At 43.9% G+C, this 18,542-nt stretch overlaps 1 protein-coding gene across 6 annotated transcripts in view; it reads left to right on the top strand.

Moving 5' to 3' along the window:
* c22h10orf71 (chromosome 22 C10orf71 homolog) overlaps positions 1-17,167 on the top strand; it is a 58,312-nt gene extending 41,145 nt beyond the window's left edge. For 4 of the 6 annotated variants that reach the window (XM_070865750.1, XM_070865748.1, XM_070865747.1 and 1 more), the window contains 2 exons: positions 5,828-5,930; positions 13,001-17,167. In XM_070865750.1, coding sequence (XP_070721851.1) covers positions 13,161-16,967 — 3,807 coding nt within the window. In that variant the 5' untranslated portion in view covers positions 5,828-5,930; positions 13,001-13,160 and the 3' untranslated portion in view covers positions 16,968-17,167. Of the gene's footprint in view, positions 1-5,827; positions 5,931-9,237; positions 9,323-13,000 lie in introns of those variants that run through there. The other 2 variants (XR_011588357.1, XM_070865751.1) reach the window with 2 other exon arrangements.
* The last annotated feature ends 1,375 nt before the right edge of the window (positions 17,168-18,542 follow it).

Here is an 18,542-nt window from a genome sequence, read left to right as displayed (position 1 = left end):
CACCTCTGACAGTACAGCACTCCTTCAGCACTGCACTGGGAATGTCAGCTTAGAATTTTGTGCTTAAGTCACTGGAGTGGGACTTGAACTCACACCTTCTGACTCAGAGACAAGTATACTACCCACTGAGCCATGGTTGACACGTTAGACATTCAACCTGCAGTAGAGTTGCAATCCATCTAGAATGTAAACTACACACCTAATTAATAAAAGTCTTATCTTTTCATTTGCTTCTCTGTCTTATGATGTGAAAGCATTGATTATTAATGTCACAGTTGCCCCATCACACTTGCATGTCTGGTTTAGGTCTTTGCCAATAGTGCCAGCACTATGGCCTGTAGAGATATCATGAATGCCAAACAAGCTAATGGCTGGTACAGCCAGGTGTTGGCGTCATTTAAACATACTGATCTGGAGAATACATGGAGTACTAAAAAACATCGCACCTTGTTGGGAAATAATGGCGTCCAGCTGCCAAGGCAGTTTTCCCAATGTTCCACCACAGTTATGACAGAAGATCAGGAGAAATCCAGCAGAACCTCAACCTCAATATATTTATAAAAGCGCCCTTTGATATTTACAAAAGGACAGTTTAGGATACTGTAGAGAACTGCGGAGTATAAATCTAACAGTTACTTGAGATTGGCTGATGATGAATAAGGAGGTATTAAACTGACACACGAGATGAACAATATCAGAGATGGGAACTGACATTTTTTTTATCTGTTGCTTAATTGTGTGTCCTTTGTGTGTGGGATGTGGGTCATAGTTAATATTGCAGAACCACTTACAGCTGAAGTGCTTCTATAAAATAATGGGATCCGCCCCTCCTCCCCCCCCCCCCCCCCCCCATTCAGAAATTGCCTTATTTATACTTAGGGTCACCAACCCTCTAGGGTTATCCTGGAGACTCCAGGAATTAATGATTCATCTCTACTGCGAGCAACACCCGGGAGAAAATTATAGGGGTGTTGAAAACATTGTGGGTTGCTCACGCGGCACTAAGCACCTCCCGCCTGAGCGCCGAGCTGTCCGCGCCTGCCGCGAACTTAAGTGAAGGTTTAGTGGCGGCGCTGACCGATTGCGCTGTGCTCGCTAGCGCCACCCACTCAGTGACGTCACCAAGTGTGCAACGCCTCCGTAGCCCCGCATTTGCAAAATTCATTCTTTCGCCTGCCATAAGCGCCTGGCGCTGAGACCGGCGGGGAAAGCAGTCGGTCCGGCGACAATCCCGGGGTGATAGCGTCCGGAGTGCAAGGTAAGGGCTGAAATTGTACCTTTTTCAACTTTTATTTATTTGTTGCAGTAGTGAAGTGTGGCTGAGGTTTATTGAATTTTAAAACAACATTTTTTTTTCATCTTCAGGCACAAGATCGCCCGCCTCCTCACGTCAATAATAGAGTCGGCCTTCTGCGCTATCGCTCCGTTAGCACCCGTTCTCTCAGCGCTCCACTCTCCTCTTGGGGCAATACAACTGAATATCCTACTTTGAGGCGGTAGACACCACCTGGCGCTAAAAGTACCGCCCCGGAGCCGTCACCGCCTCAATGCGGCCATACCGAATGTCTAGCCCACTGTGTGTTTTCTTCATTTTCTTTGAACAGTTTTGGTTATTACTTATAAATATATTGAGATGGGGAAATAAAGGCTGTTTGAACCGGGCAGGGTGGTTGGAGGTCAAGTGACCAAACCTCCAGGAACACATCCAGCCAGAGGCGAAGTCCGAGATCATGGCTTGCTGGAATGACTGCGAATGCACAAGGTTTTAGGACTTTAATGATTCCAGCTGTGGGCCCCCCAGAGCCACTAGTTGCTGGGCATTGTGCAGCCATGTTAAAATCATGCTGTTGGCCCAGAAGCTGGGCTGAGACCCGGTAACCTGGCAACAAGAGCTGCTAGCGGTGCTTATTTATGTTTGCCACTGGCAGCTGTTGAGGTGGAGTTAAGTGCTTCCAGAGGCATGTCCACTGTCTCACTTACACTGCCGTCCAGTCAGTGAAAGGACTGCTTGCGTTAGAAAGAAAGTAAGACCTGCATTTATATAGTGCCTGTCACGACCTTTGTCTCAAAGCGCTTTACAGCCAAAGAAGTGTGGTCACTGTTGTAATGTAGGAATCGCGGCAGCCAACTTGCTCACAGCAAGCTCCCACAAATAGCCATGTGTTAATGACCAGATTGTCTGTTTTTGTTATGTTGATTGAGGGATAAATATTGGCCCCAGGACACCAAGGGTAACTCCCCTGCTCTTCTTCGAAATAGTGCCATGGGATCCTTTACGTCCACCCGAGAGAGCAGACGGGGCCTCGATTTAACGTCTCATCCGAAAGATGGCACCTCCGACAGTGCAGCACTCCCTCAGCACTGCACTGGAGTGTCAGCCTAGATTTATGTGCTCAATTTCGTGAAGTGGGACTTGAACCCACAAACTTCTGACTGAAAGAAGGGAATGCTACCCACTGCTGTAATATAAGTGGGGTGCCATCCTCGTCTATGGGGAGTTTGTGGGCAAAGCTAATGCCTGGTATGGTCAACAACAACTCTGGATCAAACGGCAACAGCTAGCAACTGGTAATAAGGAGCATTCTGTCTGGCTTCAGTCTGATATTTTCCCCAGTGATTTTAACAAGAAAGGCTTTACTCCTGATGCATGACAGTGAAGATTATTCGAGGCACACAATCAGTAATATAATTTCATTGCACTTCCACAATGTACTTGTGCAACAGACTTTGTAACCAGACTTGTGAGAAAATGACAACTATAACTTGTATTTATATAGCACCTTTAACATAGTAAAACATCCCAATGTGCTTCACAGGAGCATTATCAAACAAAGATTGACACTGAAGCAAAGATGGAGACATTAAGACAGGTGACCATCATCATCATAGGCAGTCCCTCGAAATCGAGGAAGACTTGCTTCCACTCTAAAAATGAGTTCTCAGGTGGCTGTACAGTCCACTATGGGAATTACAGTCTCTGTCACAGGTAGGGCAGACAGTGATTGGAGGAAAGGGTGGGTGAGGAGTCTGGTTTGCCACATGCTCCTTCCACTGTCTGCGTTTGGTTTCTGCATGCTCTCGACGACGAAACTTGAGGTGCTCAGCGCCTTCCCGGATGCTGTTCCTCCATTTAGGGTGGTCTTTGGCCAGGGACTCCCAGGTGTCAGTGGTGGAGCCTTCAGGATAGATCCAAGGTCATCCCATCCTCTGTCATCGACAGGTGACCAAAAGCTTGCTCAACGAAGAAGATTTTAAGGAGTGTCTTAAAGGAGGAGAGAGAGGTGGCGAGGTTTAGGGAGGGAATTCCAGGGCTTAGGGCCTAGGCAGCTAAAGGCACGGCCGTCAATGGTGGTTTGAAGAAAAGGGGATGGACCAGAGGCTAGAGTTAGAGGAATGCATTATTCTCAGAATTCCGGAGTGGAGGAGGTTAGAGATATGGAGGGGTGAGGCCATGGAATGATTTGAACACCAGGATGAGAATTTTAAGTTGGAGGTGTTCAGGGACTGGGAGCCAATGTAGGTCAGCGAGCACAGGATTGATGGGTGAACGGGACTTGGTGCAAGTTAGGATACAGACAGTTGAGATTTGGATGAATGTAAGTTTATGGAAGGAGAAAGATGGGAGATAGGTCAGGAGTCGAATCTAGAGGTAGCAAAAGCATGCATAAGGGTTTCAGCAGCAGCTGGACTGAGGCAGGGGTGGAGATGGGCGATATTACAGAAGTGGAAGTAGGCGGTTTTTGTGATGAAGAGAATATGGGGCCAGAAGCTCAGCTCCGTGTCAAATAGGACGTTGAGGTTCAGCGTGAGACAATGGCTAGGGAGGGGGATGGATTCGCTGGCTAGGGAACAGAGTTTGTGGTGGGGACAATAGCTTCAGCCTTCCCAATATGTAATTGGAGGAAATTTTTGCTCATCCAGAACTGGATGTCAGACAAGCAATCTGACAACACCGAGGCATTGGAGGGGTGCAAAGCAATGGTGGTGGGGTAGAGCTGGGTGTAGTCAGCATACATGAGTAACCTGACGTGTTTTCGAATAATTTTGCTGAGGGGCAGCATGTAGATGAGAAATAGGAGTTGGCCAAGGATAGATCATTGGGAGACACCAGAGGTAACGGTGCAGGAGTGGGAAGAGAAGCCATTGCAGAAGATTCAGGGTTTGAGAGAAACAGCACTGTGTGCTCGTGTCCTCTCGTTGGAGGAGCTGAGATCCAAGTCAGGAATGTGCTGATACCCTCTCCTGTGACAGTACTGAAGAGCAGGGGAAGCAGGAACATACTGTGCTAATCTTCTCTGCTGTGATGGATGGAAGGATAATGGGAAAGAGTACAACAGTGTACCTAATGCATTTTGCTGCGCTGGAACTGAGGAAGGCCAAGAGAACCTCAGGACCCTGATAAAGCCCCTCTTTTTGTAAAGGAGGAGGGGGATCCACATCACGTTGTATTTTTCTCCTGTTATACTATAGAGTCGGCAAAATTGTGGTGTGCTAGTAATGTCCCGTCTCCTAATAACCCAACTCTGGGAAAGAGCTCCAGCAAACAGCGTTTTAACGTCCTTGTCAATTAGCAAGTCAGCAGCGATAGAGGATTGGAACAGTCGACTGCTGTCCAATTTTCCAACCATTTAACATTTTGTATGATCGGGCCTCGAATTGTATTGCATAGACATGTGTGATTTCCAGCACAGTTTGAACTCAAAGTTATGAGATTCACCCCCAAAGGCTTCAAAACTGAGATACCTAACAGTTCCTAGTGCGGGAACCTCTGAGTCTCTTTCATTGCATAAAGTCATTGTAGTACCATTTGCTGCAATCTCCATTTATAACTGATCACTCAATATATCCACCCAATTGACTCAAGACACCAACTGTACATCGAATAGTTCCATTCCATCTATTTTACATATCAACTGTACACCCAATACATCGACCCCATTGATTCAACACTGCAACTGTATATCTAATATATCCAGTTCATCTACTCTACACTCCAGCTGTCAATTTCTCAAGACTAGAGACTGCAGTGCAAACTGTGCCAAATAACAATTTTAGCAACATATGAGCTGAGTGCAATAATACAGTATCATCGATGCTGCTATCTTGGCAACAACCAATTGTTAGCAGTCTTGCAATTATGCCTCTACACTAAGCCATGGAGATGAGGACAGTCCCAGGTTCAAATGCTGATCTCAGCCAGGACAGCCTTGGGTTGGGAAGATGGAAACAATCAGGCAGTGAGTCCCATTCACACCGGCCTTCTACTGAAGAGTGAGTGTGTGTAATCATCGAGCTTGGCTGCAATGTCATTCTTTGTCAACCAACCTGCCAACACTAACTGTGTGTGAGAACTGGCCATTTGGGTGAGGTATGGGAGGGCCCCTGCTTCCTGCTGCCTGTGGAACGCTACCCCAACTCGAGGCTCGGCCTTTAGGAGCGGACAGAATAAAAAGGGGACAAAACACAAGAGGGAAAAAAAGTATAACTTATTTTACCAAAAGCAAAGTTGTTCTGTTTCTTCTCCAGAGCACCCCCATTTTGAAGCTGCACCAGCAACAAATCATTGGATATATCAATCACCAACTACTATATTTATAATACTTCATAAGTATGAAAGATCGGCAGTTTAAGACTGGATGTGATCACTTTTGTCTAGCGTATTAGTTTACAATAAGCATTTCTGATGTTAATAATGGCCCTAGTCTCTTTCCATGTACTGAGAGAGTTCAAGCAGTGTCAAAATGGCTGAAGGTCACAGCTACGCTAAATCAAAGTTTTACTAGCAAAGGATCTAGTTCATTGCACTAAATTTAACTTCTCGCTATAGATGGGCAGCAATGAGACCAAATGAAGGTGTGACAGGAGGCTTTAAATGTACAGGAACCTGGTCGGAATGCACACAAGCCCCGTTACTTCAGCTGACACAGCAGGTACGTCTAAGGTCAAGGCTTTTCTTCTGTCATGTAAAAATATGTAAAATTGATTGTTCAGCTGCCTTTGAAACAAAAATGGACCATCCATTTTAAAGTGTCCATTTCATTTTAGGACATGTTTTTTTTTTAATATTTTAATTTACGTGTGAAAAATAAATAGATAAATTTCAAAAAAGTTATGGTCTCGGTTTTTGTGCTGGTTGCCCACGTAGTGGTCCCGGGTCCAAAGCCTGCCTTTGAACTCTAAGTGGCATAACTCAGTTGAGTTTTAACACCTTCTGAAGCGTCCTGTTGGTTGTCCATGGAATGGCAATGGCAGCAACAGTGGCCAATCCTCTGAGCCAAGGAAGGGAAGAGCAGGTAATCATAACTTGCTCATCTGATGTTCCTGGAGTGTGGAATCAAGCTACGAGAAATGTCTGACTCTCTTATTGACAGGTCAGTAGACCTTCCCCAAATACTTCTCGTGACGGTTGCCTCAACTGCACAAATAAAGTCACTGTGGATGGAGGCACGGAGGGGAAAGTTCTTTCTAAATTATATTTAAGCTACAAAGCCACAATATTTTTATTTGATCTGAGCTCTTGGCTCAAGCAGCAACTGGACTGGAACCTTCCTGCTGCTAATCCGGGAGAATTTCAGTGGTTCTCCATCAGGCCACTGGAGGGCAGCCTGTGAGACAAGACAGGTGGGTAGGGGGGGGGGAACATTTGCAGGACCCATATTTACAGAATGATTTAAATCACAGGCCTATCTGGGGAGGGTTTCGGTGTCCTAAACTGACACGGCCCAAGAAGATAGCATGGAGACCCTGTGGCACCTGTTACAGACTGTTTTAATTACGTGCAATGTATCAGCATTACCGACGCAGTATTGAGAGGAGACAGATTCCTTTTCAGGCATTATGCTCTCAAAACTTTTTCAGCTGGTCTAGTACTTTGATATTTCAGTCAGTAGCAGTCAGTGAGGAGATACTGTACTTTATGGACCACTCTGCCTTCTACTGGCAGAGCAGTTGTCAGCACACAATTCCTGCTAAAGATTGTGAATGCAAGCTATTCAACTAATTCATGCAGTTGATATATCTCACTTTATTGAGAAAAATATGCAAGCGATGGTAAGATTCTACGACATGAAACCCCAGGTCATTTTATAAAATTTAGAAATATTTTCTGTATGATGCAAGTGTCAATTGTACATTAAATGTAACCCATTCATAAGTAACTTGTAAAGAAGAATTTTGTTTTCTAAAAATAATAAGGTAGGATTACCTTCTATCCAACCTGAAGTGTACATCAATTATATATGTTTATACTCAATAGCATTAAACATATTGTACTGTAATTACCTTGAAAATTGTGTTTCATATTTTATATCGCTGATATCTATGTTTAACTGATTCAGATATGTTCAGTTACATAGGAAATTACAGAGCATTCTACAACCCATCTTATAAACAAAATGGTTATTTTTAAATGACCCTCCCTCTTAGTTTCAAGGTCCTGTTTTTTTTTATCGAAAATGTATTCATTGCACAGTCCCATTGTGTCAGTGTATATTGCCAATGGAATTTGCACACACCAAGGTGAGGGATGTTGGTGCTAGAGAATGGAACCATTTCCATCTCGGTATCAAGTACACCCAAGTCAGCTATTAGTTAGCTGCAAAGCAAATCTCCCTCTACTCTGCCCCAACAACACATCTCAGCTCTAAACTGAGCTCTTAAGTGTCAGCTGTGGCTCAGTTTAGAGCTGAATTTCACATCTGAGTCAGAAGGTTGTGGGTTCAAGTCCCACTCCAGGGATTTGAGCACAAAAAAAATTCAGGCTGACACTCCAGGGATGCTGAGGGAGTGCTGCACTGTCGGAGGTGCCGTCTGTCGGATGAGATGTTAAACCGAGGCCCTGTCTGCTCTCTTAGGTAGACGTAAAAGATCCCATGGCACTATTTCGAAGAAGAGTAGGGAAGTTATCCCCAATGTCCTGGCCAATATTTATCTCTTAATCAACATAACAAAAAAAAACTGATTATCTGGTCATTATCATATTGCTGTTTGTGGGAGCTTGCTGTGCGCAAATTGGCTGTCTCATTTCCTACGTTACAACAATGACTACACTCCAAAAGTACTTCATTGGTTGTAAAGAGCTTTGAGACATCTGGTGGTCATGAAAGGTGCTATATAAATCTTTATTTTCTAAACTACCCCAAGTATCTCTTGTAGCATTTCTTTTTCTGTTTCCCACACTGCGATCACCAATTACTGCCAGATTAGGGACAGTTTTATGTCTTGAGCCAATCGAACTGCATGGAGACCGCCCAAATCCATTTTACATAAGGCTCTTGCATCTATCAGACTGAGCTGGATTTTAACCCAGGTTTCAGGGATGAAAGGCTGGTGTCTCACCCACTGTGGCAACCAGTCTATAGTTACAACAGCACTTGGACATATTTAAGATTGAGAAAACGTTGACTTATTGGAAAATACACTTTCCAGTGTGGTACTGAGCCGTGTACAGCAGGAGAGTCCCAAGTTCAATCTGATATATTTAGTTAGGTGGTGAGGTGACTGATATTAGTTGAGAGTCAAATAGGAATGCTGTTATTGGCCACGGAGCCCTTGGACTAGGGAAAGGAGAAGATCAGCGATATTCCATCCCTTTTTTTTCTCTGATTACTGTGAGCTTTGGGATTAGCCCAGTGGATAAAAGTGGTATTTTCTGTTTCAGTTCCTGTCCCTGTCTTCTTAAGAAAATTGAGGTATATGGGAATTGTGGGTTAATTAAGTACAATTAATAAATGTTAAACTGAGACCCATCCAACAATTGAGGTGGGCATGATGGCCCCCTTCATACTTTCAAAGAAGAGCAGGGAATTATCCCAGTGTCCTGACCAATATTCCTCCCTGAATCAACCAACACCAAAAACAGATTATCTGGTCATTGACGATTTGTGAGGCTTTGCTGTGCACCATTTGGTTGCTGCTGTTGCCTCCATAGCAACAGTGAGTGCACTTTGACAGTAATTCATTGGTTCTGAAGTGTCTCAGGCAGACCTGAAGATGTGAAATGCACAATATAACTACAACAACTTGTATTTATATAATGCCTTTAATGTAGTGAAACATCCCAAGGTGCTTTACAGGATTATTATGCGATAAAAATCTGATACCGAACCGCATAAGTAGAAACATATTTACCCTTACTTAAGCCACGATTTGTGAGATTGGATGCAAGTCTTGAATTACAATCATTATTATTTCCATTTACAGTAGGTTAACAAAAAAAGTATAATCTTTTTATTGCAGGTTGTAAGCACTGTATATTATGACAATGCAAGATGGCAAGGTCAGATGATAGAAAATAGGTATGGCATCAAGAACAGAAGAACATAAGAAATAGGAGCAGGAGTAAGCTATTTAAGAACATAAGAACATAAGAACTAGGAACAGGAGTAGGCCATATGGCCCCTCGAGCCTGTTCTGCCATTCAATAAGATCATGGCTGATCTGATCATGGACTCAGCTCCACTTCCCCATAACCCGTTATCCCCCTATCTTTTAAGAAACTGTTTATTTCTATCTTAAATGTATTCAATGGCCCAGCTTCCACAGCTCTCTGAGGCAGCGAATTCCACAGATTTACAACCCTCTGAAAGAGGAAATTCCTCCTCGTCTTTGTTTTAAATGGGCGGCCCTTATTCTAAGGTCATGCCCTCTAGTTCTAGTCTCCCCCATCAGTGGAAACATCCTCTCTGCATCCACCTTGTCAAGCCCCCTCATAATCTTGTACGTTTCGATAAGATCACTTCTCATTCTACTGAATTCCAATGAGGCCCAACTTACTCAACCTTTCCTCATAAGTCAACCCCCTCATCCCCGGAATCAACCTAGTGAACCTTCTCTGAACTGCCTCCAAAGCAAATATATCCTTTCGTAAATATGGAAACCAAAACTGCACGCAGTATTCCAGGTGTGGCCTCACCAATATCTTGTATAGCTATAGCAAGACTTCCCTGCTTTTATACTCCATCCCCTTTGCAATAAAGGCCAAGATACCATTGGCCTTTCTGATCACTTGCTGTGTTTCATGCACAAGTACCCCCAGGTCCCGCTGTACTGTGGCACTTTGCAATCTTTCTCCATTTAAATAATAACTTGCTCTTTGATTTTTTTTCTGCCAAAGTGCATGACCTCACATTTTCCAACATTATACTCCGTCTGCCAAATTTTTGCCCACTCACTTAGCCTGTCTATGACCTTTTGCAGATTTTTTGTGTCCTCCTCACACATTGCTTTTCCTTCCATCTTTGTATCGTCAACAAACTTGGCTACATTACACTCTGTCCCTTCATCCAAGTCATTAATATAGATTGTAAATAGTTGAGGACCCAGCACCGATCCCTGCAGCACCTACTAGACACTGTTTGCCAACTGGAAAATGACCCATTTATCCCGACTCTCTGTTTTCTGTTAGTTAGCCAATCCTTTATCCATGTTAATATATTACCCCCAACCCCATGAACTTTTATCTTGTGCAGTAACCTCTTATGTGGCACCTTATTGAATGCCTTCTGGAAATCCAAATACACAACATCCACTGGTTCCCCTTTATCCACCCTGATTGTTACATCCTCAAAGAACTCCAGCAAATTTGTCAAACATGAATTTCCCTTTCATAAAACCATGCTGACTCTGCTTGATTGAATCATGCTTTTCAAAATGTCCGGCTTCTGCTTCCTTAATAATGGACTCCAGCATTTTCCCAATGACAGATGTTAGGCTAACTGGTCTATAGTTCCTGCTTTTTGTCTGCCTCCTTTTTTAAATAGGGGCATTACATTTGCGGTTTTTCAATCTGCTGGGACCGCCCCAGAATCCAAGGAATTTTGGTAGATTACAACCAATGCATCCACTATCTCTGCAGCCACTTCTCTTAAGACCCTAGGATGTAAGGCATCAGGTCTAGGAGACTTGTCCACCTTTAGTCCCATTATTTTACCTAGTACTACATTAGTGATAGTGAATGTATTAAGTTCCTCCCTATCTATAGCCCCTTGATTATCCACTATTGGGATGTTTTTTGTGTCTTCTACCGTGAAAACCGCTAACAAATATTTGTTCAACGTCTCTGCCATTTCCCTGTTCTTCATTATTAATTCCCCAGTCTCATCCTCCAAAGGACCAACATTTACTTTAGCCACTCTTTTCCTTTTTATATACCTGTAGAAACTCTTACTATCTGTTTTTATATTTTGTGCTACTTTTTGATTTTTATCAAACATTTCAAGATTGCCTCCTACTTCAGATTCCACCCCCCCCCCCCCCCCCCTCTGGATGATAGAATTTTAATTTAAGGCTCTACTTTACAATTACAGCTAAATTATGTTTGTGCCCAAATAAGCAAAGCTGCTGGTGCAGGAAACTCAACAGAGCTTAGTCGGCGTTTTTGGAAAGGAATAAAGGGCAGTTCTCTCTTTCCTTTCTTAAGGTGACATTTTTTTCCAAATATTCTTAAAATAGATTTTTACCTGTTCCCATCTACAGTGTCAGCTGTGGCTCAGTGGGTAGCACGCTCACCTCTGAGTCAGAAGATTGTGGCTTCAAGTCCCATTCCAGAGACTTGAGCACATAAAAATCTAGGCTGTCGGAGATGCCATCTTTCAGATGAGACGTTAAACCAAGGCCCCGTCTGCTCTCTCAGTTGGACGTAAACGATCCCATGGCACCATTTTGAAGAAGAGCAGGGGAGTTATTCCTGGTATCCAGGCCAAATATTTATCCCATCAATCAACATAACAATACAGATTATTTGGTCATTATCACATTGCTGTTTGTGGGAGATTGCTGTGCACAAATTGGCTGCCGTGTTTCCCACATTACAACAGTGTCTACATTCCAAAAGTTCTTAATTGGTTGTAAAGTGCTTTGAGGTGTCTGGTGGTTGTGAAAGGTGCTATATAAATGCAAACCTTTTTTTTTCTTTAACATGCCTCCAGTTCAGGGAGAGTGGAAGGTGATTGAAGTTAGTAAGTTGACTAAGTTGAGGGTTTGGACTGCGCCATTGGTCTGTTTGGGTAGGTCAAACTCCTCAGCCCATTGGTGGCCAGAGAAAGATGGCAGCTCTGCCTCTGATGGTAATGTCTGGGGGAGGATGAGGAAAGGGAAGATTAAGGTTAGGGATGATTTAAATTATGAAGTGAATAGAAACTGGTGAGGAATCTCTCTGTGAGGAACCAAGGAAGATGATGGTAAGATCAAGAAACCATGAGTTAAGATTAAAGTTCTACATATGGTAGAGTTTACATAGGATATACGGCACAGAAACAGGCCATTCGGCCCAACCAGTCCAGTTCTGAACTAAATCTAGAATGTGTTGAAATGTCAAGCAGTAGCTGAATGGGTTTCTGGTGAACAGGTGTAGATGTGTATAGGTTTATATATGTACAAGTGGTCTCCTCCATTCAGTTAAAATGACCTGGAAAGGTCCGGTATCCTTTTATTTTTCCTTAACGAATGCCTTTATTAAAAAAAAGTGAATTTTCCAACAAGTTCATTCTTCAGCTAATGTGAAATCAGTTGGTGGGCTATTCTCTATCGAAAAATAGCAAAACGACCCATTCTCCACATTCACAGATCATTCTATTTATGTCCCTGTGTGCGTGGACATTGTGTGTTCTTCATCGTCCCAGTTTCCCCCTTTCCCTTATTCTGTCCCTTTGTAAATGCCGTTCATCTGTAATATCTTTCAGTTCTGATGACGGGTCCTACACCGAAATATGGACTTGTGGTCTGTCAACAGATGTTGCCTGACATGCTGCGTGTTTCCAGTATTTCCAATTAAGTTTCAGATTTCTAGCATCTACAGTTCAATTATCTCCATTCTGAATTTCCCTGTATCTCGACATTTGAGTGCGTGCTAGATCCAATGCCAGCAGTATTGCTTAATTAGAACACAAACATAACATTACTGTAACGGTGACAAATGTTCAACCTTATCCACTGTTATAACTTCCAACAAGATAAAGCTTTCAAGTTTTTTTTTAAAGTAACAATATTTTTCTTTGCACAGGAAAGAACTCCTTGTTTCATGACTTGGTATCTGAACGGATGAAGGATGAAGAAGTTACAGAAATCATAAGTACGAAGGAAAAACTTTTAGGAACACGAAGGAAAGTAGAATTGAACGTACGCGTGACGACAAAACAGATTCTGGTGAACAGGCCAGAATTATGGACTCTTTGGATCACGGGTGTGCAGCTAAGACAAGAATTATGCAAGGACATTCTAAACACGTGGATGGTTTGAGTGATACGTCGAGTGTTGGAAGCATTTTGGACGAAGCGGATAGAGAAGTGAGTAGTCTTACGGAGCGTGCTTTTAAGAGCTTGTGTGTTGCAGAAGAAGGCATCTGTAATGATTTGGAAATTCCCAGTTCGCCATCGGCTGTCAGTGTGACTCATGCAAGTGGTCTTCCAAGCATGGAAAGGAGGAAGCATTCTGCGGGCGAATTGAAAAACTGTAATAAGTCATCGAAACTCATCAAAAAGCAACCAAACGAATTACCTGACACATTCCAGGAGCCAGTGGGACAGTGTCCTGTCCGAGAAGAGAACGATGCCAAGGGTAACGCAGGAAATGGCTTCCTGAGTGAAACCGTTGGCTCCAGTCAGAAACCAAGTAAGCACAAGTCAAAGGTTTCTTCTTTGATTGAAGTATTTGATCAAAGTGAGAGTGATTTCACCGGAGACCTCGTGTCGAGTGCAAAGCAAGCTACGAGTGGACACTCTGAACAGCCGCAAGAAAGTGACATTAAAAACATTGCACAGTGGGACACGGCCGCGATCATCAACTTGCACAAAGAGAAATCAAGCTTTTCTGCTACTTGCCAAGAAAATTATTGGGTGAACAGGAAACAACCTCCACAAGAAAAAGGCGGCAAACCCAATATTTTGAGACAAATGACAAACGCACAGTACAGGAAGCAAGGTCACCCCTCTGACTTGACAATTCTTAATCATTCGAGTAAGAAGTCAGAGAAGAACCCGTCTCAAAAAGCCAACAGGGTGAAGAAGCCGGATTCAAAGAGCAGCTTCCTTCATAGTGAGTGCAGCGCATTCAAATCCTGGCAAGACCACAGCAAATCTCTCTTCGAGGAGAAGGATCATATTGAACAACTTAACGCCAACCTGCAGTCCAGTGTACGGATGCAGCGCTTGTGTGACGAACTCGTCAGTTGTAGACGGGGGCATTCATTGGCGCAAGTGCCATCTCCAAGCGACATCAAAACTAACACAACTCATAAACCAGTCCCCTGTTCGCCCAATAGCAGAGATTCAAATTTTCACTCGTGTATGCCCGAAGAGAACAATTGTAGTGTCGAAGGAAAACAAGAGCAACTCAATAGTTTGCAAGTAAAGCATAGCGGGGGCGCAATCGAAAATGGGGACGAGGAAAAAGGTTTTCAGCTGTGGAAAATCTCAAGAAATCCACCGCATAAAAAGCAAGCGATTGTGACTGGAGATGTTCCCTCCACAAAATGCCACCCTGGGGCTGACGTTAAAGAAGTTGTAACGTTGGCTGAGCAGATGCTTCAAGGGGAAAGTCCAACCTTCAGTATTTCAAAGCTCCTGACACCAAATATTGTCCACAATACAAATGGAACAGACGTGTCAAAAAACCAGACGATTGTAGTGACCCCTCCCCTCATTCCGCTTCCCGTGAGTCAAGGGGATGAAATTAAAGGGGCCGCTGATTACCAATCGCGTGACAGTTATAAATCCAAGGCGTCAAGCCTGCTGTACAATCTCAAAGATGTCAGGAAACGAGTCAAATCCACATACTCGTCTGCCACTACCCCACAAAACCTTTCTGAACAAAGCAAAAACAGGGACTACCTTTTTCAGAACATACACCAAGCCAGTGAAAGGACATCTTCTGCACCTTTAAGGCTGGGGATTCGGGAAAGCAATATGGGTGAGTCCAACGAACAGGAAAGACCTGACAAAATGCCCAGTGCCATAAATGTGACGCCGACTGCTGGGTTTCTCAGTAAAGCTGCAACAATCCACAAGGCTGATCCCGACACGTGGAAGAACGATGACTATCTCAACGTAAGGTCACCACAAACGGTTAAAGAAGCCGGAGGTCACCCCAGATGGCGGACAAAAAACGCCAGGCCGCAATCTGCGATGATAGCAACAGAAATTCGCGCAGAGGGGGGCTGGGACAGGAAGGTCGCACATCAGCCGAACAAATTTGCTGTGAAGAAGAAAATAGATTGTCCTCCGACAACTGTACAGAGAAAATCAGTGTCTGCCAGAACTAGCCCAGAGGAAGCAAAGACGGTGCAAGAAAAGACAGAAGAGAAGCAAAATAGATTCCATCGCAACAGAAAGCCGGACTGTCCCTTACTCAGCCACATGCACAAAGATAACTGTCCCAATGAAAGTCATGTCAGAAAGCAAGATGATACGTTGGCATCACAAAGAGCAGAAGATACCTGTTGGCCAATGATGGAAGGGAATGTGTCCAGAAACAGAGCATCTTCCCATCCGACCAGAGAAGACAAAGCTGCGCAGGACTTAAAATCACCCAGTCAATCCTATTTTGTCCTGGGTGATGACCACTATCGGGACACAGAACAAGCGACGGCTGACTACCCGACTGAGAGGTGCGCTGCTGGAAATACCAGAAGGAGTTCTTCGAATAGTCGTCCCGCATCTGAGGAGGACAAAGATTTGGAAAAGAATGAGTTGCAGTATTATGCTCTGAGCGACCCAGCAGCAAACCCCGAGAGGAAGGACGAGAATCAGAACCTCCTTACGGAGTTTCCGAGCCATTTCCCAGAGGAAATGCTCAGAGATTCCACAGAAAATAGAATGAGAGACAACTCTTCCATGGGCAGGTTGTGCGAGGAAAAATTCTACAGCATCTTCTCAAAGCAGGATGTAGGAGGAGCAGGGAATGTCGGTAATTCACCGAGGCCTAATTTGCATAAAATCAAAGGTAACGCGTTAAAATCATCCCAAGTAACAAAAACTCTGAAGCCGGCTATCACCAAAACAGCAGCTGAAGATGCTGACGTGAATACTTTGAAGGAAACACCGGTCATGTTTGTGTCCGAGGAACAACTAGAATGCGACAAATTTGACGCCGAGGAGATGATGTCCTTGCGCAGCGCAGCCGGATTGAATCCACGGCCAGAATCGGCGTGCAGTTTTGACTCAAAAGCAGCGGGCAAACCTCCCGTTGTCCCTCCAAAGTCTGAAAAGGCCATGCGTCGAGCCAAGAAGTTGGCCACCCGGAAGAAAAGGTCCGACAGCAAGCAGAAAAGGCAAGATAACGATGAGACGGAAAGTGACGCGGCTGTCTCAAACGTGCCAATGTCCTCGCCATGTGCACCCACATCACCAATGCCCTTCGTCTGTTCTCCCATACCGTCAGTGCAACTCGATTCGCGTGTTATCCCATCCGTCCCCAACATCATGGCATTCAATAGCGCACGGCCGGTTGCATCCGTGCACTCGTTTCCATTAAGCCAACGGAAATTACTTCAAGATCCTGAGTCTGGTCAATACTTTGTTGTAGATATCCCCATCCAAGTGCAGACAAAGACCTTGTATGATCCCGAAACTGGCAAGTACTTCCAGGTGTCTATACCCTCAACAGGTCAAAACTCGGCGCTAGATTTTTTTAATACTTCCTACGTGTTATATCCCGGGTTTCTGTCCTTCCCTTTGTCATCCGTGTCGGCCATCAGGCCTCCTTCTCAAATGTCCGCACCTGCAATTCTCCTGGAGGTACAAGAAGAGGACGAATCTTTAAACGAATGGACTAACATTGACTTGGGGCGCACAGACGAACAAGGCATCCAACCATACATTGAGACACTTTATGACCCTCGCTCTGGGAGCAGGGCAGGTATTGAAAATGAGACTCGGTGCAGTTCCATGAACAGTCAGTTACAACCAGATCACCAGAACTTGGAATTAATTGTCACAAGGGAGCTGGAGGATATTGCCACAGAACACAATTAGCAAAAAGTAACGAGAGCTGTACTCTAGGAATCCCAGCATTTTAAAGACTAAATACATGTCTGTAGAGTAATTCGGCAATGACATCTGGAGTGTTTCATACATGTACTGCGTTGTATGGTGATTTTTAATAATTCAGATGTTAAACTAGATGTGGCATCGGAGTTTGGAAAATCAAATAAAGAAACAAAAGTTGTATAAAATATGAATCATTTCTTAATGGTGAAGGAGGTTAACTGGTGCAAAAATGGGTGGGCTTAGTCACATGGCTGACTAAAATGTATGTAGTACATTTCAAGCTTTACAAGGAATATACATTGTGATTTATTTCCCCTTGTTATTTTAGCTTTTTCTCAAGGTATACATGGAGCAATGTTTTTTCTACTGGACGATAAAACTCGTGACGTGGACAAATTTGAAGATGGTTCTTGGCTGAAGTAAAAGATGACAATTTTTAAAATTTGGTTTGAGCTTATTAAATAAGGAGTGCCATATTGATCGTACCTATTGTCAAGACTTGGCACCATTCCATAAGCCCTTGCACCAATACCCAACTCGCACCTGAGAAATTTCAGCACCCTCTCCAAGACACATCAATATTTATTCACCACGCCATCCACAATCAGGGCAATTTCAATTTGAATACAACCTAACACTGCTTAGATTTGTGTCAAGCGAAAAGCACTTGTGATTCTAAAATACTCCACTTGAAAGTGAACCTGTATAACTCGTAAATGACAATACTCTCGAGTTCGGAGTGCCTGCTAGATATATCGCCACTGCACAATGCTTTAAATGTGATACATGGTGCAATTTTTTTCCATGCATTTTTCAGAATGCAATAGCACCAATAGTAAGATTATCATTCCTCAGTTCATTTGGAGAATAATGTGAATTGAGAAGTGATGTACAAGCGAGCTCCCCTTCCTGGTGGTTGAGGGGCCAAATGTACCATGTGATGTAGCGTTGAGCCTTAAACACCGGCGAGGTCCCAGGTTTGATCTGTGGGCCGTGAAATTCCAAGGAGCTTCGCCCTCTCCCGTTGGAACTTCAGATGTCGTAAGTAGCCGTTTTCAGCTCTTTACACCGCTTCTCCAAGGGTTCCAGATGTTTCCGGGGAATACGGTGGGTGACTGGGTGAACCCCCATTACATTTCAGGTCTCTACTGACTTCATTTATCTCAGCAGGGTCAATGGTGGAGAGGGGAAGTTTGATCTACACTGGGCTGGGAAGGACAGCAAGAACCATCTCCGAACTCTATCCAGAAACTCCTGGTACACATTGGGCGAGGTCAAAATAGGTGCTTCACTGTGATGTCCTGCATAGTCAAGTAGCCCACTGATAGTCAATGTTCGACAGCAACATTTATATTGCACCTTTAATATAGTGAAATGTCCCATGGTGCTTCACAAGTGCAGAATCAGACCAAAACCGACACCAAGCCAAAGGAGATATCGGGACAGGTGGCAGAATGATTGATCAAAGGTGGGTTTTAAGAAACGTCTTAAAGGAGGAGAGAGGGGTAGAGAAGCAGAGATGTTTAGGGAGGGAATTGCAGAGTTTAGGGCCTAGATGGC

The sequence above is a fragment of the Pristiophorus japonicus genome, chromosome 22 (genome assembly GCF_044704955.1).
Source record: "Pristiophorus japonicus isolate sPriJap1 chromosome 22, sPriJap1.hap1, whole genome shotgun sequence".
In the NCBI taxonomy this organism is placed as follows: domain Eukaryota; kingdom Metazoa; phylum Chordata; class Chondrichthyes; family Pristiophoridae; genus Pristiophorus; species Pristiophorus japonicus.
Note: the sequence above shows the minus strand (reverse complement) of the source record. Positions and strands in the feature narration are given on the sequence as shown.